This window comes from Cyrtonyx montezumae, unplaced genomic scaffold (genome assembly GCF_038088225.1).
Source record: "Cyrtonyx montezumae isolate F1298 unplaced genomic scaffold, pur_monq_1.0 scaffold_25, whole genome shotgun sequence".
NCBI classification, from domain to species: Eukaryota; Metazoa; Chordata; class Aves; order Galliformes; family Odontophoridae; genus Cyrtonyx; species Cyrtonyx montezumae.
Window position 1 is genome coordinate 1,622,403 of NW_027071992.1, and position 27,037 is coordinate 1,649,439.

At 35.6% G+C, this 27,037-nt stretch overlaps 1 protein-coding gene across 1 annotated transcript in view; it reads right to left on the reverse strand.

Moving 5' to 3' along the window:
- Positions 1–27,037, reverse strand: part of ARSB (arylsulfatase B) — a 58,738-nt gene that overhangs the window by 18,202 nt on the left and 13,499 nt on the right. Inside the window, exons 5-6 of the mRNA XM_065739806.1 lie at positions 7,991–8,234; positions 146–216 (exon numbers count right to left, since the gene is read on the reverse strand). Coding sequence (XP_065595878.1) covers positions 146–216; positions 7,991–8,234 — 315 coding nt within the window. The remainder of the gene's footprint in view (positions 1–145; positions 217–7,990; positions 8,235–27,037) is intronic.

Genomic DNA, 27,037 nt, shown 5'->3' on the forward strand with positions numbered 1-27,037 from the left:
ACAGTATTTGGTGGTTTGTTTTGGCTGCCTGCCTTGCTGTGCACCTCAGTCACATGGCTGCTTGCGAACAACTCCTTGTCACAAACAAGGAGTGTTACAAAGATAATCTGTATGTTTAACAAGTCTTTATCAGTGGCATACTCACATGGGTAATCATCCACAAACATGGGATCTATGTTATGAAGCAGTTCCACTCTGGGGGAAGGTCTTCCTTCACTAGAAGAAATTTCAAAAGAAAACATTAACTTCCTTCTACAGCTTACTAGGATTCTGCATGTTTTATTTCAGTGCTCTTCATCATACTAACACAGAATTAATTCATATTGATAAAATAATTAATCTAAATATTCTCTTCCAGCCCAGTAGCAGTAGCTTTTGCCCCCACCTATCTTCCTCGACTCCAGTGATTTGTACTTGGATTATCCACAAGCTTAAAAAGTAAAGAATGAGCCTTACTAAAGAAGGACTTTCACTATTAGCAACTTTAAAAATCAAACCATGAAAAAAATTATAAGCTAAAACCCTAAACTTCCTCTGCTCCCTGTATACCTGAACAGAAATCATCACCCTAGAATTCTCTAAGCATTTTGGCCATCTGCTTAAAAAAAAAACAAAAACTGGAGGCATTGGCTAACCTTTAAAAAAATCCAACACCTTTCTTTTGTAAAGAGACCACAAGGATTATTTAGATACTCTGAACCTTCCTCTGCAAAAATAAATAAATAAATATTAAAAAAACTGTCTTTCCCCAGCCATTAGTACATAGTATGAAATCCAGAGTTATCAAGAAATTCATTGAATTAAAGAGAACACAGTTCTGAAAGAAACTCAGTAAAATAAATTCAGTCCTTTTAAAGGATAACATGGGGAGGAATTAATAACTAGAAAGAACCTCGTCTACATCATGACAAAATATTATTGCATTTTCTGACTAAGAACGTAAATGTAGGTTTTTAGAAACTTCCAAATAACTCATCAAAAATTCAACTTAGGCCACTAAAGCTCTCGATATTAAAAATAAAAAATGAAGTAATTAACTTAGTGGAACTCTTATAAACAAAAAATGGCACTTAGTTTAACACATATTTCTGTACAAAGTATTTAATAATTCAGTAATATTCACACATAATTTAAAACTTTCAATATCAACTAATTAAAATTAATATCATTACATATCACTTCTAAAATTATTCCTGGACGCTACACATTTTGAGTAAATAAAAAATTAACAAGGAGGATCAGATGAAGGACTACAGTTATTCAGATGATATGACTTAGCAATTAATACAGAGGAAGCACAATAATTAACCTATAGGCTAATTGGTGGTCACACTATTGAGTGACCTGTAACACACTATCAAGAGGTTGTTTATACTTAAAATTTGATCTTAAATTTAAGAGAAGTTTATTGCCTCTAGATCCTCCCGCTGTTGTCAGTGTGCCTTAGCTGTTAGGAAGTTAATACTACTATGGACAATTAGTGCAAGTTAAATTAGGATTATCCACAAGCTTAATTTAGGATGTGAATTAGGATGTGAATTTAGAGTTTACAATTGATTTTATAGAAGCTGGTCAGAAGATATTATCATTCTCATGTGTGAATCTTAAGTATTCTTTCAAAAATGGAGGTTTATAACCACTATATATTAATCATAAAACAATAGCCAGAGAAAAGAAGGAAGAGCTGAAAGTTAGTGTCTGGCTGACAGAAGAGGACATCATGAAGGCAGAATCAATGCCCTTGTGAAAACAAGAACAGAACTTAAACTCGCAGGAGAGTTCCCTTTTTCCTAAACTCAGCCTTCTTCCCAATTTGCAGGAGTCTTAGTCCCTTCAGATGGCCTGCATTAGGAATATGTACATCTAAATAAGAAAGCTGTAAGATTCTCTATGGTATGTTACTTTTGTAATTTAGCAGGATTCATTGTAACCATATCCTAAAATTCTCTTCTTTCAGAATATTTATTTTTAGTCTATAATACATTGCTTCCTCACTCTAAAAATAAGGAGTTTTCCTTTGTCTGCAAGTTTTTATCATGTCAACTGAGTATTTAATTAAGCAACTAAATTGAAAAGAATTTTTTCCAAAAATAAAAAATAAAAAAATGCTCTCAGAATATCTGGATTGAAACATATTCATCAGACTTCAGAGTTAATAGAAGAATTAGCAAATTTACGCTGAAAATATCAGTCTATCTTCTCCTTTATAAATACATATAGAGAGATGTATTGCTCTCTAGTGTATTTTAACAAACATCAACATGTGATCATTCACTTTAATAGTTGTAAAATAGGCCGAAGGTGTCCTTGATAGGAAATCAAGGTTTTTCAGAGTAAATATATTTATCTTTCATGAAAACATCCTGAGTATAACTTAGCAAAAGCATTTGCATGATCTTGTCATTTCTGTGGTTCATATCTGTATACACTTCTCCAAAATAATTTTATTCCACATTTGCTGGAAATAAACATTACTCTCAGCTTTCAACTGCTCTGTTTGTAAGCAGTTATTTATACCATAAATAGATGTGATTGAACTTTCTCCAAACAGTTCCCCAAGTTAACGTCACTATTTAGTACAAAAGAATTTAAGCTGATTTTGCTTTCTACTTCACCCAATCAATTTTAATCTTTCTAACATCACAAAAAATATATAACTGCAACACACCAGGCAAAAGTATCAGAGTAAAACCTCCCAAAATTGCTAAAAAGCTTTAGAGATATAGTAGTTATTCTAATCACATTTCATTTTGAATCTTAGTGTCTATCACAATGCTTCATGTACTTTACTACCATCAGCACTACAGTTTTACTTTTTTTTTTTGTTAATGTAAAACAAAAGCTGCCTGAGCAAGAAACAGTAGGTATTCAGTACTGAAAAACAGAGTATATCAAAACAATGCATCAACAAGGGCAGATTTCTATGTCATTATTTTGCCCCCACATCTCTATTTCAACAAGTTAGAAAGCATCTGGAAAACAGATGTTTCTTAGAAATGTGTCTTTTGAGAAAAATGCAGTACAGTCCAGACTCCCTGACTAGCTGCATTTTAGTAGTTTCCATTAACTGTTTTTGTTATTCTCTATTACTACTTTTGCAAAACATTAAGTGAATTTTCTACTGGATTTTAGATATAATTTCTAATAAATATATGGCTTAAAAGGCTCCAGATACAACGCAGTGTTACATGTGACTATCTAAGGTACTAGATAAGTGGAATCTACTGTGTAAATACAGAATGTCTATGCTTGAGATATTACAGTAGAGAATTAAAACAAAAGGCAATATATTGCCCATGCCATAGCACCCTATGCTACAGTGAGAGCTGGAATGGGAGGCTGAGAAAAGCTGATTAACATTGGTGGACACTGAAGTGACATGAGGAATCACAGGAAGCTGCTCTCAGGGAATACTGGAATGATTTGACGGATATTAAAAAATTGGTGGTTACAGAGATAATATTCTAGGCCACTTTCAAAAAGGAGTTGGGGACGTCTAATTTTATTTCCAAAGAAACCTGGATGAAATCAATTTTAGGAATTACTGGTCCAAAGATATGTTTGAACAGTTTTGCATAGAAGAGCTTCTTTGTTGTCCTAGCATCTTTTACTACGGAGAACTGTAACAGAAAGGACAAAGTTAATATGAATGGAAAGATTCAGACTATATATGTGGGATAATAGCAGCAACACATATCATGGAAAGGTCTCTCAGAATGGCCTCTGTTAATGACACCCAGTTTTGAAGGTGAATAAGGTCTCAGCATGACTACTTGTTCAGGATGTAGATATTTGGAGCTAAACAACAATGAAGACTTCTGATGCCTCAACAGAGAAAAACAGCACCAGTAAGGGAACAAAAAGGCATAAGAAAAAGCTGTGTATAGTCACCAGTCTAGGAAGAACACAGATGTGTCCTTTGACTGCAGCACCACTGCAGCTGAGCCTGGGCATGAGTGTGACAGTGCTCAGTTGCCTATGGTTTCCCTCAGAACACCTGCCATGGTGCCTGGATTCTGGGCAGAGTCTTTAAGATATCCATCTTCTGGTGACTGTGACCATGTGGGTGAAACCTATTTTATTTCTGTTTCTGTTTAAATAAAATTACATTTTACTGCCATTAGGTCTCCCACTGATACAGTGGTGCAATACCATTTCCTACAGTACTATGTCAGTAGATGAATTTGAAAAAACAGACATGGTTTGAGTTCAAAAGCTCTGTGCAACAGCTTCTAAGTTGCATACAAATTTTAATCTAAAAGAAGTTCAAATAAGGAGGACAAGAATACTGTTTTTATGCATTTCATGCATTGTATGACAGGAACTTAAACTATAACTCGGCAAAAAGGATATATATATATATTTGCCTATGAGAATCATGTGCTTATGAACTTAAGTTTTTCATGTCTCATTTGCTCCCAGTCATCAATGTTTCTTCTGGTTCTTCAATCAAAATTCAGCAGAGGAAGTGCAGAATGAACAGCTGCAGACACGTGGTTTTCAGCTCTATTTACTGCAAGAATTTAATATTAATCAATGTCAAGTTAATACAATTCCTAATATGGACTACCAATCATTCTAAAATAATTAAAGAAAGTTTCTTTAATGATTTCAAAATTTATATTTCTTCCCTATATCATGATCTATTTAAACATACCAAATATTGTTAAATAATTGTTTTCAAAATTGTATTTACTCAGAAATATCATATTAAGAAAAGGTCCTTTAAAAAACTATCAACTATTTATAGACAAATCAAATAGATTTAGGAATGGATCCAATACTTCTGTTACTCCTGAGATTATCTGTGTTATTTCATGCAGTGCTTTGAAAGGGTGTTAAATTAATATCCAAAATTTAAAAAATTTTCCCCTTTGATTGCACATATATTAAATAGTTATACTTAGACAAAAGGTTCAAATAAAAATCCTCAAAAAAACCCAGAAACTCACAGAAGCATATGCAGCTTCTCATATTGTATCAGGCAAGAAAAAAATACAGATGTAATGTAGTGATAGGCTATTAATTTCCATTTTTCAAATGAGGCAGAATCTTAGCAAATTTCACTCATTATGAGCTATCTAATCCTAGAAAAGCAATACATTTGAACTTTCTATCAGATGTCACAAAAAAGGCATTATTCCTTCATTGTTTACTACCCAATTGTCATGCGACCTTTTGAGTTATGATCATGAAATTTAATATACTCATTTCTCCTGATTACATGGGAAAAGTCATGTGAAATTTGACATTTATGCTGCAAGTCTGACAAAAAGCAGCCTGACAATTCACAAAAAATGGCTTTTATCCCCCTCTGGACAAAGGCCCTCCAGTTGGCACTACTGCAGGCATATGAGATCAGCTCTACCCTGGCACTACTAATAAACAATATTCAGTAAGAGATGAGATTAAAGTGACATAAGCACACAGCAGATGCACAGCTGTACCTATTATTCCTCACATATCATTTTTATACTGAAGTAAACTGACCTAAGAAGATCAGTCTATAACAAAGAATGCCTGTTTGAAAAGCAATCAGAGAAGACAGGAATCCCGACGGTAGCTGGAAGAAAGGTTAGTCCATGATTTAGCAGTACCCCAAGATCTTGCTGATGCTGTTTTCTCAGTAATGTCAGCATGTGAAACATTTAGCTGTGTCTGGCTCAACAGAATTTTCAGTTTCTTCCTGGAAGTTAATGGACCCAGCCCAAAGGTATTCACATCCTTGTCTTCTTCCACTTGGATGAGAGCTATGCAGTGCACCTGTGCACAGGACCACAAGCTCTCTGCAAAAGAGAGATATCTCTATCTCCAGCTGGGATAGAACACCACCACAGATAAAAAGACATCACTAAAGAAGAAATCAAGCTAGGTATATTCAGAACAGATAATACTACTATTATACAAATATAATAAATCTTTTTGTGAACATTTCCCTTCGTCCTATCACCACACACTGCTGAGAGGAGTCCGGCTTCATCTCTTTGTCTCCCGCTCCTTAGATATTTATAGATACGGATCAGATCCCCTCTAAGTCTTCTTTTTTCAAAGCTGAACAAACCCAGGTCTCTCAGCCTTTCCTCATACAAGAGGCACTCCCGGCCCTTTATCATTTTTGTAGCCCTCCACTGGACTCTTTCCAGGACATCCATGTCCTTCTTGTACTGGGGATCCCAAAACTGGACACAATACTCTAGATGAAGCCTCACCAGGGCAGAGTAGAGGGGGAGGGCCATCTCCCGTGACCTGCTTTCCATCCAACAGGACACCCAGGTTCCTCTCCTCAGAGCTCCTCCCCCAGCCTGTACCGATGCATGCGGTTATTATTCCCTAGATGCAATACTCTACACTTGCTCTTGTTAAACCTCATTTGGTCCCTTTCAGCTTAATTCTCCAGCCTGTCCAGGTCTCGTTGAATGGCAGCACAGCCTTCCAGCATGTCAGCCATTCTTCCCAGTCTCATATCATCAGCAAACTTGCTGAGGGTGGACTCTATCCCCTCATGAAAGTCACTGATGAAGATGCATCATCAGTCCAAACAGATGGAAGTCAGAAGGTGCCAAATCTGAAATACATGGTGAGTGCTGTAGGACAGTCCAGGCAGGACTGGCAATGCTCTTCAGAGTGTGTTGGGTCTGGCATTATTGTGTTGTAAGAGAAAGACAGTCTTCTCTTATGTGACTCAGGAAGTATGAGCCTTTAGCTTTGTCAGCACAGTGGATTAGTAGTCAGAGTTGATAGTTCATCCAAGTTTCTGGAAATCCTAAAAGATCTTTTCCTATCCCAAAAGGTAGCACACATCTCCTTACCTGCGGAAGGCTGAGACTTGAACTTTTTCTTTGGCAGTGAATTTACATGTTGCCACTCCATAAACTGCTATTTTGACTCTAGCTAGTAGTGGTGACGGCACATCTTGTCACCACAAAATGCAACCCACAAAAAAATGTCACCTTCATCCTCATATTGGTTCAATACAATATGGCAAACTTGCATATGATGTTCCTTCTGTTCCTCTGAGAAGATATGCAAGACTCACTGGTGCAAATTTTGAGATATTCCAATGTTACCTTCACTTCCAGTGCAGTGAAGCTAACATTCAACTCCATACACAGTTCTCTAGTTGCAATCTGCTGAATGAGCTGATTGAGGTGCTCTTCATTTTGCGGTGTGACAGCTGTGAATGGTTGTCCAGAACATGGTTTGTCTTTCATCTCAATGCTACTACTGCTGAAATGCACTGCCTACCACCTCACTGTGTACACATCCTCTGTTTGGTCTCCAGAAGCACCTATGAATGTCAGTGGGTGCCATTTTTTCTGCATGAAGTAATTCAGTGACACACCTTTGATTCAAACACACTGCCACATCAGATGCCATTTTGGCAGGCTGCTTCTCAGTTGCCACCTGTCACACAGCAGCAAAATGCAATGGAATATTGTCAGGAACACTAACAGCCACATCTAATTTCATGGGCCAACATCATAAAATAGGAGGCTATAATTTCAGAGCAGTCCTCATATGTCGTATTAAATATATACCACATTTGTGTATAAACACACACAAAACAAGTGATACACAATGCAATTGCTCACCACTCACTGACTATGCCTAGTCAGTCACCTAGCAGCAGCCACTTCCCCGACACACCCCACCCAGTTTTATTAGTGAGCATAAAGCCACAGGGCATGGAATACTCCTCTACTCACACTGAGAATGGAAAGTTCATGAAAACGTATACTATGTTTGTGCAGCATTGTGCACACAGTGATAAATTCAGCACACCTAAGCTAACACATTACAAAGGCTTTGCATCTGGGACAAGGATTAACCTGCAACCTTGATAATTTTCTCATGAGCAAAAACCTGTATCTTCTCTTCAACTAGGGAAAACAATAAATAACATTTTTCATTTGATTCAGCTCTTTTCTCTAGGTTGAATGAATTCTTCCCATAACAGAATTCTAACTCAGTGATTTGACATGCAAGTTACCTGATAGTTTTCCAAACATCAAAGCCATCCAAAGGCTTAGTGCCGTTGGTACTTCCTCCAGCAAGGTGCACCAGTGTTGGCAGCCAGTCAGAGATGTGGATAAGTTCATGACTTTCTACACCTTTTTGTTTCAGTAAAGGACTTGCAACAAAGCCTACTCCTCTAACACCTCCTTCCCAGAGGGTCCATTTTCTTCCTCTGAGTGGCCAGTTGTTTCCACCTGCCATAGTCTGTCCTCCATTATCTGAAAGAAGTAATTAAACAGATCAGAAATAAGTAATTAAACAGATCAGTGGTAAGAAAGAAACAGAACAATCCTCCCTACAACATTTATTCATCTGTTTGAAAAAGATACATATATTCATTCTTTTTGTTTGTTTGTTTGTTTGTTTGTTTGTTTTCCAATCTAAGCATGACACAGAAATTCACACGGTGAATATATTCAGAGAGTATTAAAAACTAAGATAATTCTTGCAGGAGTCTTAGAAATTACTACACTATAAAGTTATTAATGGGCAAAAATAGTACCATATTACAAGCTGATGATTTAAAAGGTAATATTTATAAACATCCTCTTACCTCTAGACAGATAAAGTTTCTGGGATCAAGGACTTCTAATTCCAAGTATATTTGGGACCACAGAAAAAGTTGCTATCAAAACCATCACTAGTGCTCAGACTACAGTATCATTCAATTTTCCAAAGTAGTCATGTTTTAAATAGAAAACTGCTATTTCAGTGACAGGACACCATGCTCCTCATTCACAATTTTTTTTTCTTTTCAGTTTTTTGTAAGATGTCAAAATCACTGATGTGTGATATCAGACAAAACAAATAGCTTCTCAATCAAACTGTACTGTACATTTCTTCTTGTTTATATCTCTTTTAATGATTTCAGAACAATATCTGATGACAAACCTTTTAAGCATGACTTTTTCTGTATTTCAGTATGATTAAAATTACTTTCAAAGCAGTCACTGAACTAACCTTCATTAAAATTTGTCCAGTCTCTATTTTAAGTATTTTTTTATTAAAATCCTGAAACTTGGGGTAAGAAACAGGAAACTAATGTTCAATCCACTACAGAAGGACTCTACTTTAACTGCCAAATGATCTCCCTTCTGTTTCATTAATTAGGGATCAGTGTAAAATACTACTACTGAAAGATTCTTTTTGTTCTACTAAGGAATAACCTGGTAGAAGATTTTCAAAAGTGGAAGCCTTAGCTAAACACTTGAAAAAAAACACCATGACCTGAAAAGTACAAACTGTTTTGTGGCTCAATTAGCTTCCAGGAAGGCAGCTTGCATAGACAGCACTTTAGGGTTAATAAACTAAATAAATCAAGAGCTTTATGGTTTTCAGTACAAAATACAGGCAAAAATAGTAGTTACCAATATTTCTCACACAAAGATCTTGAGTACTGGGACTTAAGAACTTGAGCAGTTGTCTGTGACAAAATAAAAAGACATCAGTTTGACAGATCCTTCTGATGTATGAACAGGAATTTCTATCAGGAGTAATGATGGGACAGAGTTCTCAGTAGCTTTTAACCTTAGTATAATTACAGTGTATACGAGATGGGTTTTACAGTCCGAACTTAAGATCTAAAATTTGTCCTATGTTAAGTATTTACTTACTCTTCATATCAATTTAACAGTTTAGGGCTATAGAAACTAAATATCTGCAAACAGCAAGGAATTAGAGAAGCAGAGTAAGTAATAGAAGAATAAAGGAACTGTACAATTTATGGATTACGGTCAGAACTTTAATACAACTACTTTTTTCTGAGACTTTACTATCTGTAGTTTAGTAAAGACACTCAGCACTGCCAGTTTCATTATGCAGTAAACTCCCTGAGCCAAGGATTCTATCCAACATAAATCTTCAAGTAAGGACTTGTATGCGATGTCATATGTAGTATATGATTAAAAGAAACGGGAGGAGGGGAACAAAATTTTCTTGTTTTGCTAACTTATCTGATATGTAAATGGAAAAAAAAACCCAACATATGAAACAAGCTTCATGCCACTCACTTTCAAGTCGCTAACTTAGTATTTCCTTCTCCCTAAGAAATTTATATGAAAGGCTTGCTTTCTGCTTCAGTACTTTACTGAGCTACCAAGAAAGTTTTGAAGAAGGGAAAATAATGGTCTGTTTTAATTCTTCAAGTTTTCATTCTAGTGAACTAGAACAGAGTCAATGATGCCAGTATAAACTGGCAGCTTATACCATTTTTAAAGGATATAATCATGTATTTCTGAGTGACCTGAACTATTACTTGGGACTTCAAATACCAATAAGAAATTAAAGAGGAGAAAGTTTCATAGCATTAAAAGATCATAATGGTATTTATATTGATGAAATAATAAGGAATAAACAAGAACTTCCTGACTGTATGAGATGTAGACTTGGGAGAAAAAAGCCATGGAAAACCAATAAAAAACTAACACAAGACCACCTAGAAATCAGTTATATCTAGACAACAGGATATTAAGCAGACAGCTGCTACTTATGCACACCCTTTCTCTAAGATAATTCCTCTGGATGTTATCTCATTGATATTTTATCTACCGATGCTAAAAGTTTGCATGGATTCAGCCACTGAAGGAGTTCAAAGTTAAAATATCACTGATAGGTCTTAAGTGAAAACCAGCTCCTCTGCTCTAGGATTTCTTTAGCTATATCTGCTGAAGATTTGAAAATTTTCACAAAATTTTCAGTGAAAGACATCAATGATAAGTTTTAACACTCTTTCAGTCACTTGCTGCCAGATACTGCTATAGTGAGAGGATACATATTCAGATGGATCCTTTGTCTACAAAGTACAGCCGTTCTCACATTCTCCCAAACAACCTAAGTCTTCATGTTATTTCTCACTAAAATTTCATGTTATCTTAGCAAAGTATATTGACTATGGAACACACTCTGTAGTACATACAGAAAATTCCAGTAGCTTATAACACACACTTAACATCCACTTAGGTAAGAGATAAATAGGATCATTGTTGCTTAATGTTCTATGCCATCTTCACATCCAATTCCAAATCTACTTCAAAACAATATTTCCTCAATGATTTATTATCCATTTTTGCAACTGTTTCTTTCCATGACTCATCCTAATACATTATCTCAGTAGACAGTCTCCAGAGCAAAGCTTTCATAATCACGATGGCTAAAGGCTCTGATTTACAATACTTCTAACGAAAGCTTCAGCCTTGCTACTTCAGCTGAAAGCACAAGCACTCCCCCAGGCATGATACTTTAGTTGTCTCTTTGCGGGAGACAAACACCAGGTATGATTTTCATTAAAAATAATAGCAGAATAGTCTGGAAAATGAAGTGAGCATATTTTTCCTATTGGTAAGAATAATTTCTGCAATTATTTCTGTATAGATTCATAGATACATTAGGTTGGAAAAGATCTACAAGATCATCTAGTCCAACCATCCTCCTATCACTAATTTAGGCTTTACTAATACTCAAGACTTATTATGTCCATTAGAAAAATTATAAAACAAACCAGCTCTTGTTCATAAAGAACGGATGAAAGTGAAGAGAATAAGCATATAATTAGAAATGATGGTACTTGGCACAAATATAATCTAGCTAATTTATTCAGTATTGCTCGTTTTCCCAAATGGAAGAAGCATTTGTAATAAGCTTTGTTGTTGCCTCTCTTTGCTCAGATAGCTGTTTAGCTATATCTATGTTCCTTTGGTATTCTTATAAAACTTATCATTTTGTGCTGTTTTTAAGACAGGAGCACCTGAAATGCTCTTTAACACTCTGACAGAATTTTCTTCTTTAAGATTACATTTGATACATACATATGTAAGGTAAATGGCCAAACAAGAACAGAAGAAACAAAAGAGACAGAGAGAAGGACGAATTCCAGCCACTTTAGAAGTCTGGTTTCAGCAAAGTGGCATGCACTTGAATTAACTTTTGTACTGTATAATATAGCAAAAACCCCAATTAAATGCTTTTACTGGTTTGAGAAAAGGTATAATTCTTACTATTTAAGAAATCAAAAACCCTAAAAAAAATTAAACATATTTACAGTTCTAAGTACTGTGGAGAGACCCTGCAACTGTCAGATTTGAGGGAAGCGAGTAGTCACAGGTAGAATAGCCTTTTAAGGGCAGTAGATATTTCTGAGAATCAGCAATTGGACAAAAACCTCTGGGTATAAAAGTCAGATTAATCTCTGATATCCCTGAGATATTATCATCCCTGTTGATTCATGCCTCCTGGGAGTAAAGTAATTGTCCTAATTTTGTATTGGCCCTCAGTATCAAAAAAATAGGAATCCTCTTCTAAAAGAACTGCCACACTGAGTAACTTCAGTGGAACCAACACCAACAAAAGTAGTAGATCTAAAATCCCTAAACCAATAAAACGCCTCCAGACTGTAAACAACAATATTTTGTATGCCAGTTTTTCCATACAAACGTATTTGTGGGAAACAATTCCTTGATATAAACCTTTCCAGATGAAATATTCTTTGATTTAGTAATAACAATACATGATACCCTAGTCCTCTGGAGGTGTTTAACATACTGGAGAAATGCTGCCACACATTTTGTTGATAATTTATGCCAGTAAACAAACATATACATATATATAGATCTCCTAACACTAGTAACTATTCAAATATCCCTTCAAAAAAAAATCATTTCACATAAGACAATTTTTACATTCCTTCAGTCTTATTCAGTCTATTATTTCAGTCTATTTCAAAACCTATTTACATTCAATCACCTTCCCCCCCCCCCCTTTTAACGTCAGTACAATGCTATTCATGTTCAAACATTTTAGTGGTCTAAATTGAAATTAAAAAAATCTTTGTATAACAGGATGTTCTTCTTGTAGATATTGTAGATTTTCTTAAAGGCAATGATTTTTTTTTAATAAAACCTTTAAATGTGACCTAAATAAAAGCAAAAGAAAGACTGTGCATCTTCTACACCTTTAAAAATGAAGGACGATGGTTTTTTTTCCCCTCACAAATATCTGTTTTTTTTTTAATTAATATTCACTATCATTTATGCGAGAATGACTTCAATTTGCTAAATCTGTAATCTGTAAAACTGTCAAAAGATGTTCCATGGGAGTTCTTAAAGGAATCAATAAACAAAACTAAACAGATACACCGTCCTGTTTCTCCCAAACTCTTCTCTGAAGAGTTGCCAGCTGCCTAACAGTCTGACAAGTGCACTATATATATATATATATATATATGTATATATGCAGTAGTGTGGGATGTATGCAAGCAGTAAACAGTTTAATGAATATAACTTCTTTGAAGAATGGTTTGATAATAAAGAACAGGAATAAAGCAAATTCTGAAAACAATAACTAATGAAGCACATACAAATTCCAGTTTGACAAACTTTTTAACTGAATGACACAATGCAACAGAAGCAACAGCCTACTTCATATAATAAAGACAAACCACACAGGCAACAGATAGTAAAAACTATGGGAAAATCTTCGTTTGTCATTTATCTCTCTCTAGACAAAAGAAAAATCAAGTATGGTGAAAGTAAAGACCTCTGAATAATCTGACTAATGATCTTCCCAAGACTGTCTGTCTAAGTCTCCTATGTACACTTCTTGTGAAGATTTACAGGTAGTTATTGAATTCAGATGCAACATTATTTGCATAAAGAGATTTATCAAAATTCCACATCAACAGGTACAAAAGTTATTGCTTTGAAAGCAAGTCAGATGGAAAGAGTACTGCAACAATACATGATGCCAGTTTAAAGGTTCTGTTTTAAGAAAATAATCATCTCCCAATCAAGTGCTCAGAAATAATTACTGCCAATGTAATAGAATTACAAACTATATAGAAGTGATAAAGAGACCTTTAAGTTTTACTTTTGGTTGATGGGAAAACATTGTAAGAAGAGTACCCAAATACACTTAAGTGCAGTATGATCTGCACCTTTCCTCATAAGGTGGCCCAACACCCCAAGCAACTGCTTTTCTGTGACTTCTACTACTAGCACATACAGTTTTAGCAGCTTCTACAAATCATGTGTCTCAAACTAATGCTCTAGAATAGAGGTACTATTGCACAAATAGGGTAGGATATTGCCTTTGTTGTAAAGACTTACAGCTCCTGCAAGACTTAAGTAGCTATTTTAAAAGACTGTAAACAGTACCTCCCAAAATTTTGCTTTCTTTCATGTAGTATTCAAAATGTATTCAGTATAACTTGTCATATTGAAACTGTACAACAAAAGGTGATGATGTCAAGGACAGTGCCTTCTAATAGGATACAAAACTATGAAGCACTAGTAGACTGCACCTCAAGAGAAGAGCAACCTCTGTCCAGAGAAATGCTGCTCTAGTGGCTGTCACCACTTAAATGAGGGGGGTGGGTGGATCCAGGCACTTGAGCAACCTGGGTTAGCCAGACATTCTCACCTGGTGCTCAGCTATTATCTCAGGCTGTGACCTGACAATTCCACTATTGCAATCTACTTGTTCTCAGAAAGGCTGGATATTGTTTCTACTATAGCAAAATAACTTACTTTTTTTTTGTTTGTTTGCTTGTTTCTTTCTTTGTTTGTTGTTATTTTAATAGAGCACACTTTTCTATCTTGTGATTGCGTTCATCTTATGAACGCAACTGAGCTAAACCTTACCTCACAATCCTATTGACTTGCCTGGCAAACTGCTCTAGATGAGCTCATCGTAGAAGGTTTCCTGAAAATTCCCCACAGATCCATCCAGGATTGTATTAGATGCTGTTATTAGGCAGTTTTAATCCCAGTATTTGTTTTCAAGATTTTCTGTATGTCTACTCCAAATAAAGAGCTACTCACAAGCCTCCTTACAGAAACCATCTTTAACTTTCATATGTTCTAAACCTTCCACTCTCATAACATGAGAAAATCAGAAGCTTTAGATTTATAATATATATTATACAACCTTGCTATGGCAGAACTGTAATGCTAAGTTTGTATGTTAGTAATCCTAACGATCATAACAATTTTAAAAAGTGTTTTTGTCATTTTCAGAATAAAAAATGCTACAACAATGTGGAACATTCAATATAATTCTAAAAAAAATAAAAATAAAGCTATAGCATATAATTATTTCCTTTAAAAGAACAGTCTTAACAGACTCCTCTCCTCTTCCCACCCCTCCCCACCAAAAAAACAACAAAATCCAACCCACAACAGTCAAAAGGATCAACTATTCTGGACCTTTTAGATGTGTCAGTGAAACAAAGTCTGCATAAATAAACTTTAGCAGTAAGTAAAAAAAAGAAAAAAACAGTTAATATCTAAAAACATTAACATGCACTATATTTCATCATAAGAATATTAAACACACAAATCCACTTAGATACCTACGTTCATTTTGTAAAGTAGGTATCCAAAATCTTAACAGTTCTGTATACATATATGTTCATGCATACAGAGCAAGAAATAACCAACTAACATTTAAATGAAGGATTCAATAAGGAGTTGAAAAAAAAAAGAAGTGCAAAGCAAGAGAAAATTTGAGCACTGAGGACATTATAAATGCAATCTGGTATCACATATCTATTCACCTCCAATTGTCTATCATGTACAGGTGCCATTAGAGTTCGTAAAGAGCATATTCAATCTAAGAATCCTGTCTCTCTGGAAAATATACCTTATTTCCTGAAATCTATTACAAAATATTTGCCAAATACTCTTGCTGTACCAACAGTACTTCTCAAAGCCAGCATTCACGTGGCAGCTTTTTTTTCTGTTTTTCACCTGTGCTTAACCTCCTTGCATTTTTCAACAACTGTTGAATTTTTCTGAAGCTTTAAGAGAAAACTCCCATACTCTGAAATTTCTCCTCATGGGCCCCTGCAGTAAGTTGATCCAGCACACATCTGTCTGATATATAAACCATGCTAAGCTCTGTTTGAAAGGTTTGTCTAAAGCCATGCAGTATTTTAAAAGTGAGGACAAAAATTAAAAAAAAACACAACAAAAAACAGCCATAATTGTTTAAATTTTATAAAGCAGATCAGGACATTTCAATATATTAAATCAAATTGAAGCATCTTCAAAATAAAGGGAAAAACTCCTACAGCTAAAGGCTACATCACCTGCATATAAACCATCTTTAAACATTCACAAAATGTTTGAAGGGCAAATATGGTCAATAATAATTTATAGTACTTAATCCAGTTTCTTGCTTTTAAGTAACTGATTGTTTTGTCAGGATGAGAGGGGAAGCAAAGCTATTTTTTTGCCAAAGGGATCGATGGAGTTTGTTCTGTATGCTCTCTCTTTTCATTTAAAATCAGGCCTGTACATTTCATTTAGAAGATTGTTTAAATTCACATTTCGCTTTCAAGTACAGCCCTCTCTCCTCTTACTAAGCAGAAAAGATAGGTTTATGTGGTAAACAGACACTCCTCCACGAGGAGAGGAGTGGATATGACTGATAAATGACTGTGAATAATGTAGGAAGCACCAAACTTCAAGCATAAAGCTTGTATGAGCCAGAAACTGTCCAACAGTTGGCAGCGTCTAGGTGTTTCCATTCAGTAAAAGCATTCGGAAGTTTGTTTTGAATATATTTGAGTTGCTTCCTCTGCTTCTGGAAGCAGTGTGAACTCACTTAGGACAAGTGTAGTGCTGTTATCCAAAAAAATGTAATGGATATAATTAGGACATATTTATAGCAACTTTTTGAGGAAAATAGCAGGAAGCCAGGCAACAGTTATCGTACTTATAGACACTCTGTATAAGTACCAATCAGCCAAAACTAATGTACATATACTTCCAAACATATGGAAAATGCCTGACCTGAGGCCTTCTGGTCTAGTCTAGTCTGTTCAAGTTTCAGCTGTAAAGTAACAGATGAACAAATTCTAACATGCGATTACATGATCCAGCCCAAAACTAGCTTTGTATCTATTGTTGATCAGTCCTGTACAATAGATCTCCCTGAATTCAGACACAGCAAAAGTTTTAACGTGCACAGACTGCAGAGAAGGCTGCAAACATTAGAGAATCACTGCTTCAGAAAGAATATTTTGACTTTACGCTTCTTTAAAAAGAAAAAAATATTTAAAAAATAAAACTTCCAGGCTTGTGAAGCTGCCAAAATCTAGAATTACATGCAAACAGTAGAGACAAATGATCCAATTTACATGCATTAAAGCCTCATGCTTATGTCTAGAATATGCATCTTCCATCATAATATCCTGTACCCCCTTTTCCGCTGTGTTTATTTGAGGAGGACTGTTAGGATTGCACTTTGTCACTTATCTTACCCAAAATAAACAGAGCAATCTGGAGCTAATTTAAGTGGTTTAGCGTATCAGGATACAGCTGGGAAAGATTTTAAGAGAAAGGCTCCAGATGAACAATAGCAGTGTGCAGCCGAGCAGGAGCAAGCACAGGAAGGCTATGCAGACAGGCTGGCAGACAGCTGTCAGCCATTCCAATAACAATTCCTGCAGCCAGTGTTAAATAGTCAGCACTGAAACTCCCCAGCCAGCTCAGGAACAGCCACAAACAAAACAGAGAATTAAAAAGTTCACTTGAAATGACAGGAGTGTCAGGGCCACAATTCAGTGTCGTGCGCATTTCAGTTGTTCTTCTCTCTTCTAGCAACAGCACAACTCCTATGTGCCTATGATTTTTATAGATCATCTGCAGGGTCCAGATGTCTTTTTTTTCCCCTTGTTAATAATAAGTGGGTATATGTATTGCCTTAACACTATGCCTTGATTCAGGCAATTGGATGAATTTATACATCTGTTTTTCACATCACTTTTCCTTGAGAGGAGTGACTTGAGCTCTTACCCACTTGGGGCCCTACCTATACCCAGGAAATCCTGGCACAGTTCATAACCAGAAAGAAACACACATCTACTGGCATAAAAACATTAAAATGAAACAGAACTCTTTCATTATTACTTGACATTTATACTGGACATTTGAAAGAAGGGCAGCAAGTACCTTAACAAATGTATCTTTCCCAAGCCAATTCTCAAAAAAGCACATAACCACAAAAATTGAAATTCCACCTGATAATTCTCCCAACCAAATAAATGAAAAAAAGTATTTAGAAAAGAAAAATCTCTGTAATACTAGTCCTAAACTTCAAGGGAGAAGAATTAAAAAAAAAAAAAAGTGTAATTACTTTGCAATCTGTTGTAATCATTTTGTCTACCGTAGTCTATTTCATTTTTCTCAAGATGACAAAGAAATGAAACAGATAAGTTTATTAAGTATACACTGACAAGATAGAAAATGCATCAGTATTGTATCCATACATTCAGCACTGCCCAAGCATATGGAAGGCCTAAACTACCATATGGTGGCCCTGCCTGTGGCAAAGGGGGGATTGCAACTTAATGATATTTGGTTGATTCCAACACAAGCCATTCTATCATTTTATGGTGCCAGTAGTAATGGCTGAATAATATATTGCCAAATATAAGAAAGAAGACATTAATCTGGCTATAACTGAATACATTTCCTTGAATAATAAAAAATAAAATAAGAATAAAAAAATACTAGAGTGTTTTTCAAAAGATGTAACATTCTTCTTCTTCTTAATGTTGCCCCATTAATGCCACATCCAAGGGGTAACAAGAAGCACTTAAAATTTTTTGTTAAACAGAAATTATTTTATTCAAAATTTATGACTTCTTTTCCCAATCACATGCCAAAATAAGCACTCCTCTAATTGATCTTATAAACTTAATCACTGCAGTATACCTCTGAGACACCATGGTAGTTCAGTGAGGTTGTCAGCAATCTTTCTCCAACATCATCATCCTTATCCTTGAACTTTCTGACACTTTTGATCATATTTCCTAAATCCTGAAGTCATGAAATCTCTCCTCTTGAAATGCTCTGCCATTACTGATCACATTCAATTCTCAAATACATATTCTCAGCTCTTTCAAGAAGTAGCTGTCCATATTCATGGCAGAAAAAAAAGACTTCAAGGAAACACTTGAATTGCATATCTTGCGATTAGTGGGCATTGTAGGCTGATGTTTTCATGCCAGTATGTAAGCCTCTAACTTCACAGTTCCACTCATCAACACCACAGTCCACATAGACATTTCTGAGGCATACATTTTCCTTTTCTTTCTTCCCTTTTGTTGTGATTTTCCTTCTGTTGTCTCTGAATTTTTGTAACTGTAACTGTTGACTGGCAGTAGTTTACATCTCCTAGTCAATGTGAATCACTTGTGGTCAGTAATGTGTAATTATTAAACTCTCTTAAACATAGGCTTTGCTTTTTCAGTCAATCAGAAGCGCTAGTATAAAGCCTAAAGGCAGATATACAAGGCATTAATATGCAGTAATTTCAAAAAGAAATATATGTTTTTGTATATTTGAAGCCTCAGCTTTCTACATACAACTTGCTTGAGAACAATGGAAGTCACATTTTTTTTTTCCCCAGGTGAACAGTAATAAAAGAATACTATTGTAATATTTTGGACTTCACAGAAAAGCACAGGATGCATAGGATGTCATTCGTAACATCCACAAATAATATAACAAATGCTAATTTGATTTCAGAATGTGTTATGGTGTTGTAATGCAAACAATAGCAGACTGACAACAGTTACTAAAACTATCGTTACATTTTGCAGATGTCCACATATTTCAACACTTTCACTGGTAATTTGTTAAAAATTTCTCTTGCAACTTATCAGAAGCAGCACAGTACCCTGATAGATGCAGTTACTGCTCTGCATATAAGGAGTAATTATCTTTCATACAGCTTAAATATGTGGATCGCATCTAATATAAGAATTTTATAAGGAAAAGCATATACTGCAGTTGATGTAGTTATTACTTTTGCTTGAAGCCATTTGCTTTAAAATACAAGTGAAATCTCTGCTGCTGCTTCTTCTCAACTAAGTTCAAGCAACTCTGTGATCTTAATTTGAATTCAGGGTCGGTTTACTTCAATGTACACAAAGCACTGGCTATATTTTAACATGAGAAAATCCAATTAGAGGTCAAATCTCAAAACAGGCACAGGCAACATTCTACATGGCTGCAGTGCTATATAAGTTCATAAGTTCATAAGTATATAAGTTCATATAGTAAGTGTTCCTGCTGAAAGAGAGGTTTGAAGATGAAATACTATATGTTAAGGGACATATTCTAGTCATACGAGACATATGAAGACATCTAGAGATATAAAAAATTGCAAATGGTATGAAAAACATTAGTAGGAGAGTATAGCAGAAGCAGAACAAAGATTAAGTTTGAGCTGAAAAAATGACCAAGATACAAAGAAAAGTCTTCGTGAAAAGAGGGAAAAATAAGTATATTAGTTCAAACCTTAGTGTGAAGAGCTAAGAACCTACAACAGATATTGCATTAAGCAGTCTCCCAGCCGGTTTTAGGTTAGATGTTTATACTATCTGATACATTCAACCATGGCCAAATCTTAACACTCAGAACTAATGTTCAGAGCTACTTTGAAACTCTCCCCTTGTTCAACTTTAGTAGCAGTGAAGGACAGACACTTTCTGTGTGCTAGCCTTCACAAGCTTACAGATATTTTTTCCCAATATTAAATAAGTCACTTATGTTCCCCAAACTGTTTCATTAAAAACAAGCAAACAAACAAACAAACAACAAAAAACCCTTCTGCATGCACAGGAGGCGAATAACACTAACCCTAATCTAACCATACAATATCTTATGACCATCAGTTTTCCTCTGTCCAAATCCTAAAGATTGCCAGGCGATGCTGGAAGCACTGCTTTTCATTCAGTACCGCAGATGTTTAATTTATCTACTTTCGCTTTTCTCCATGAAAATAGACACTACAAGATCCCTTTAATGTTTGTAGGTTTATTTTCTGTATAACCTCAGAAAGAGTCCACTTAGTCTTCATCTCTATCCAACACCTGGGAGAGTTAATGTTCTGACACTTGTCTCTCATCATTTCGCAGTAACAAAGACTTTGTTTCCTTATATCAGATTATTTCATTATGGTCCAAAATGACTCCCTTGTCTGTGCTACAACATCCTCTCTGCTCTTCACTGCTGCTAAATACACTGCCATCCTGTCAGTAATCTAGATCAGTATAATGGGTGATGTCTTTAGAATCTGCTACTTCTGCTTGAGCATCCAGATATATTCTAAGACTTGGTTCCATCAGCATTTTGAAGAGGTGATAGAGAGAGAGAGTCAATGAGTGTGGAATGCATGTCCGCGCCCTTATTTTTTCATTTTTTTTAATCATCCTTAGGAAATCCTACTATTACCTAGTTCACATTTTCATAAATATATCCATAGTCTCTTTTCCAGCTCTTAAAATTAAAGCTCATCTTTCCTTCTGAACATTACTGTTTTTTGCTATCTATTTTTCTAACCTCATTTATTTCATTAGTTTCAAGACAGAGGACTTAAAAGTAACAGCTTTTCTTATGCAGCCTACTGTGCATTTTACCTATCCAATGATTCTTATGTTTGCAGCAATGCTTCCAGCCTGCAAAAGCCAGGGTCCTGAATTATGAAAATTACTTACTCTAGGCAATCAAAGACACAGCACAGCAAAACAGGGTAGAGATTTTCACGCTTTAAAAATTCTTATCCTATCCTGCTAGATAAACACAATAATTTATTCTGTTATTTTATAATATTTCACATATATTTTAGGACAGAAGTCATAGTTTTACTGTATTACCAGAATCAAACCTTCTCTTTCATGCCATTGAGTAATCAATATGAAATGTCATTCAGATGAAAGCACACTGTCCAGAAAAAAATTCCAGCACCAACAAGTGCTTCAAAGAAAAGTGCAAATTCTTGCACTTGCCAAAGGGAGAGTATTTACAAAGTCCACTAAGAAAGCAATATGTATTTCATGGCATGAAAAGCCTAAATTCCTTCTAAACATCTATGAGAGAAATGGATGACAAAAGAAAAAAAAAATCAAAAGGAAAGAGCACAAAACTAGAATACTAAATGTTCAATATACGTTCAAATGTTCTAAATTCTGCTGGTTATACTTATGGATTTAGCATAGAGGAAAAATCTTCCTGCTCTAACACGTGCTAAAGTGTAATTTTCCCCAAATACAGATCTATTATGTTAAATGCACTGGAAAAACATAGAATCATAGAAGCCTTACAGTTGGAAGGGACCTTTAAAGGTCATCTAGTCCAAATTTTCCGCAATGAACAGGGACAACACTGAATGAGGGAAAGCAAAAGCAAGAAAAGAATGTAGAAGAAAGTTGTGCTGAACTTTTATATGAAAGCTCTGCTTTGTGTGTGTGTGTGTTTTGTTTTGTTTTGTTTTTCTAGAGTTTAGCCTTCACACATTTATCTGGGGCACACTTTAATTCTGAAATATTCAAAAGTATAAAAATCAGACATACTGGTCAAGCCCTAGCATGCTTATGAGTATAAGCATTTCTTTCAGAGCAGCCTTCATAAATAGGAGGCATTACATTTGGGGTGACCTACATAGTTAAGAGAGTAGTTGATTTGAAAAAGGCATATCTTGGTTATGTTTTAATATTTAGTATCTTTAATAGTATCTGATGATTTAATAATACCTAATGTATTTGTAATTTCATAGCCACAGTAAAAAAACAACTTAGAGGACAAGGAAGAAATACTTAAGGTTATGAAAGGAAAAGTCATGAGGAAAAATGAGAAAGCTTATTTACCCAATTTTTTTTCTAGTATATAGTCCCTACACAAAGTGATATTTCACCACTTGCTTATGCAAGATGGGCAGATCATTCAGAGTTCGTCATATTCACTAGATCTAAATAAAATAAGTACAGACTAAACTCCTTCCCTCTCAAGTTTCCAATGCATTTCCACTGTGCAAAAACCAAGCATGAGGTAAGCTTAAAAAGGAGTACAAACTGGCATATTTTGGAGGCCTTTCTTCCTTTTCTTGTTGTGCTTCTGCCTTAGGAGACTTTACAGTGTATCATAAACAGCAAAAACAAACTTATCTTCTAATCCTGCATCTCACAGCACCTAATGTGATCCTACCACTTTGATGCCGTCAGCCAGGATGCACAGTCATCATAACAGCATGAACTGCATAAGAAAATTGACTGGGAATGCAACATTAACTACCTAAAATGACCACCAAATTGGATTACTGAAGATGTTGCTTCATCTTCTCCTTTGCGTAATTCTGTATATTTTGCAATATTGAATTGTTGAGTTTTCTGATATTACTGCACTCCAAAAATCAAACCCAATTCAATCTTGAATACTAGAGACCATATAGGTTCTTTTAATCCAGAACAATTAGATATTAATGGAAGAAACCAGTACAGAAAAGTTGGCAGGAATAATATGGCAAATCTCGTTCAGTTCTGTAAGCATTTGTTACAAGCTATATATCCAGTGTTCCTTTGTAGGACTGGTGCTTTATGAGCAATCATGCTCTTACACCTAATCACTACCATATGGAGGCCAGTGTAAGGGCCCATCCACAGTGAAGCAGAACTGGAAAGTCTATTAAAAGTTAACTGAGAAGTTATTTTATATGTAACTTACAAACTTTAAGAACCTTACTAACAATGTTAGTCTCAGTACGGTTGAAAACTGAGTATATCAACAGATTGCCTTGCACTACACATTATGTTTCTACAAAGCTATTTTCTAAGTTTGCAATTATTTTAAAAATAAGAAAAACAAGTAACATACAACATGCACACAGTCAAAAATAAACAAAACACAGACACTGAGATAAAAACAGAGGATGGGAAAAAGTCAACTTCCACATAACTTCCTTGCTTTTGTCCATTTGTGTGCAGAATTCTTGTACACAAGTTTTGGATGCTACACTTCCATCATCCATCAGTATGTCAAAGTATCACTTTGTTGCTGGTGGTGGTTTTTGGTCTGTTTTGTTGTTTTTTTTTTCTTCCCAATTCTGGCGTGAATTTGATATAGACAAAAGGGAATTAAATAGCATTTACTAGTGCCAGACACAGTATGAGCAAGCACTAGGCAGCTTCAGTGCACAGCTCTATAAATGCATCTTATTTTTAACCTCCAACATTCTTACTGAAAGTCTAGGTCACAGAACAGGACTTCAGAGCCTTTCCTTTGTATGATTGAAGCTCATGATTGTGACTCAGAATTAAACAGAGAGGACTGTCAATAGCAGTGGTAAAAGATCACATTTGGATAAAATTTTTCCCCTCTGATCTTCACAGCATGAATTCTGCTTATTCTGCACATGTTCCAAGTGTGGAACTCCCATTGAGGCTTTGTTCAAAAAAAAAAAAAAGAGAGAGAGAGGGGGAGAGACAGTACAGCATACAGAGCAGAGATCTACACTGTGGATAAGCTTCTCACAGCATGAATTAGAGAATAACTTTGCCCTTAATTTGAACTCAAGTTCTTTCCTATTTCTCCATACTGAAATTGAAAGATCCATCCGTTGCTGCACTTTCTGAATTGTGCTAAAAGTGCAACAAAAATGTAAGCACACTCCTCTGATGGCTAGCATGAAACATGCATTTTCAGTGAAACAAACAACATTCATTTAGTTAAGTTTTGCAGATTAAAAAAAAAACAAAACAACATCCAATGTATACTTCATTGTGATGCTGTATATACTCAATGGAAAGAGTAACCTTGAAGGTTCAATGTGAGCAGAAGAAAAGCTACTCAAATTATTCAGACAGCTGATCCATTACTATATTTGTAGTACTTAATACAGATTTTTGTGCGCATATCACAGAACTACTGAAAGCCTTTCTGTTAGATGCACAGAGGAAACAGAAAACCACACTTCTCCTATAGAATTCTGCTCATGTAACTTTTGTCAATATTTAAGTGCACCCATAAGGCTTTCATTTCCCAGCAAGAGAACATAATAGTTCTGCTGCATCAGAGCACCATGTTTTTACAGAGAAGTGTTCAGATAAATCAACACTTTTTTATTTTTATTTTTTTCTTTGCAGCTTAACAGAATTGTCTGTTATTCTTCTGACTATTCTAACTCACACACATACACATACACACACACACAAAAAAAAACCATTGATCTCATGGAAAAAATAAATTTTATACAAAGATTCCAACAGTTTCTAACACAGCCTTCCAACAGCTGCATATACAATGTCCTTTTTCATTCTGTTCTTTTTTCTTAATCCCTCCTCCTCTCCAGTACAGTTATAGCAAAAGGAACGATCCTAGAGCAGCTAGTTTCAGCCGATCACTTAGCTTCAGTAACTAAACAGGTCTCAGAGTTACAGACCCTGCTCTGTCAGGTCAATATTAGCATACAACAACATTAAAGACAAAAGAAATATAAAGGCAAATTTTAACATAAAACCAATGTGAATAATCTGAAAAGCTTCCCACATGTCTGCAGTAAGCAAATTAAACGAGACATAAGTAAGAAAAAAATGGAATTCTCCCACTGATGGAGCACAGAACCAGGCCATCAAATTGGATACAGAAGATTCTGAGACGCAGTATAATGTATTTTTTAACACTATTATGGAGAGCAAACCAGTATAGTTGTATAGGAATTATACTTTAGCACAAACTTTTAACAGTAGTGTGAAATTATTAATGTGTGAAATTAGCTGTTTTCAGCATTCACCATTACCCTTCGCCTGAGAAAAAAAAAATTGCAAGGATAACTATTAGCCTGGTGAAGTCAAAGTTTTAACCAAAAATGGACAGCTGTCAACACTGGCCAAATTTCTGAGTTTTATTTACAAGTGAATTTCATTTTAAGTACTGGCACTTCCTTAAAGCAGGAAGAAAAATACCAGGTGGATAGCCAGACTCCAGAGATTTTAAACACAGACAAGTAAGAAGTGAGTATCTCTGTCACAAGGTTACTCTCTGTTCAGTAATTCCATTTCAGAATGCTAAGTTTTGCAAGAGAAAAAGTAGGGAAGGGTGATGGGACTTAATGCTATAAGAAAGCAAAGACGAATAAATGTTTCCTACAAAACATTTCAGGTTTTCACAGGATTTTAGAATAGGAAAAAAAGAAAGGTAGTATATTTCTTTAGTATCGATATTTTCTCAGCTTTTATTTTGAAATTAATTTCCCTTTTAAGATAACATTTCTGCTTTTCATAACATTCTTATAAGACAGTCTAGATGTTCCATTACAACTACCTGCATCTTGTGGCATTAATTTAGATGTCACCCATACTTAATTCTGGAAAATTGGAAAGAAAAAAAAAAGGATAAAAGCCAATATGGAATATGAAACACCAAACATATGGCAGCAATGTGCACTTGCAGCCCACGAGGCCAATCGTATCCTGGGCTGCATCAAGAGAAGCATGACCAGCAGATCAAGGGAGGTGATTCTGTCCCTTCTACTCTGCTCTGGTGAGACCCCACCTGGAGTAGTGCATCCAGTTCTGGAGCCCCCACCACAAGAAGGACATGGAGCTGTTACAGTGCATCCAGAGGAGTGTCACAAAGATGATCAAAGGGCTAGAGCACACCTCCTACAGGGATAGGCTGAGAGAGCTGGGGCACTCCAACCTGGAGAAGAAAAGGCTCTGGGGGGACATTTTAGAAGCTTTCCAGTACCTGCAGGGGGTCTACAAGAAAGCTGAGGAGGCACTTTTTATAAGGGCATGCAGTAACAGGATGAGGGGAAATTGCATTAAACGGGAAGAGTAGATTTAGACTAAGTATTAGGAAGAAATTCTTCACTGTGAGGGTGATGAGACACTGGAACAGGTTACCCAGAGAGCTTGTGGATGCCCCCTACCTGGAGGTGCTCAAGGCTAGGCTGGATGGGGCTTTGAGCAAGCTGATCTAGAGGAAAGTGTCCCTGCCTATAGCAGGGGAGTTCTAACTAGATGACCTTAAAGGTCCCTTCTAACCCAAAACATGCTACGATTCTAAGATTAGATGCACCTTCCATTATTACTCACTCACAGGCAATACCTGTGACCAGTGCAAATGCAATGGTAAGATGCTCCTTTCGCTTTTAGAACAACAACCTTTAACAGACAAGACACAGAAGTAGTAATTTCAAATATACAAACTCAGATGTTTTCACTGAAGGTGGTTGGAACTTA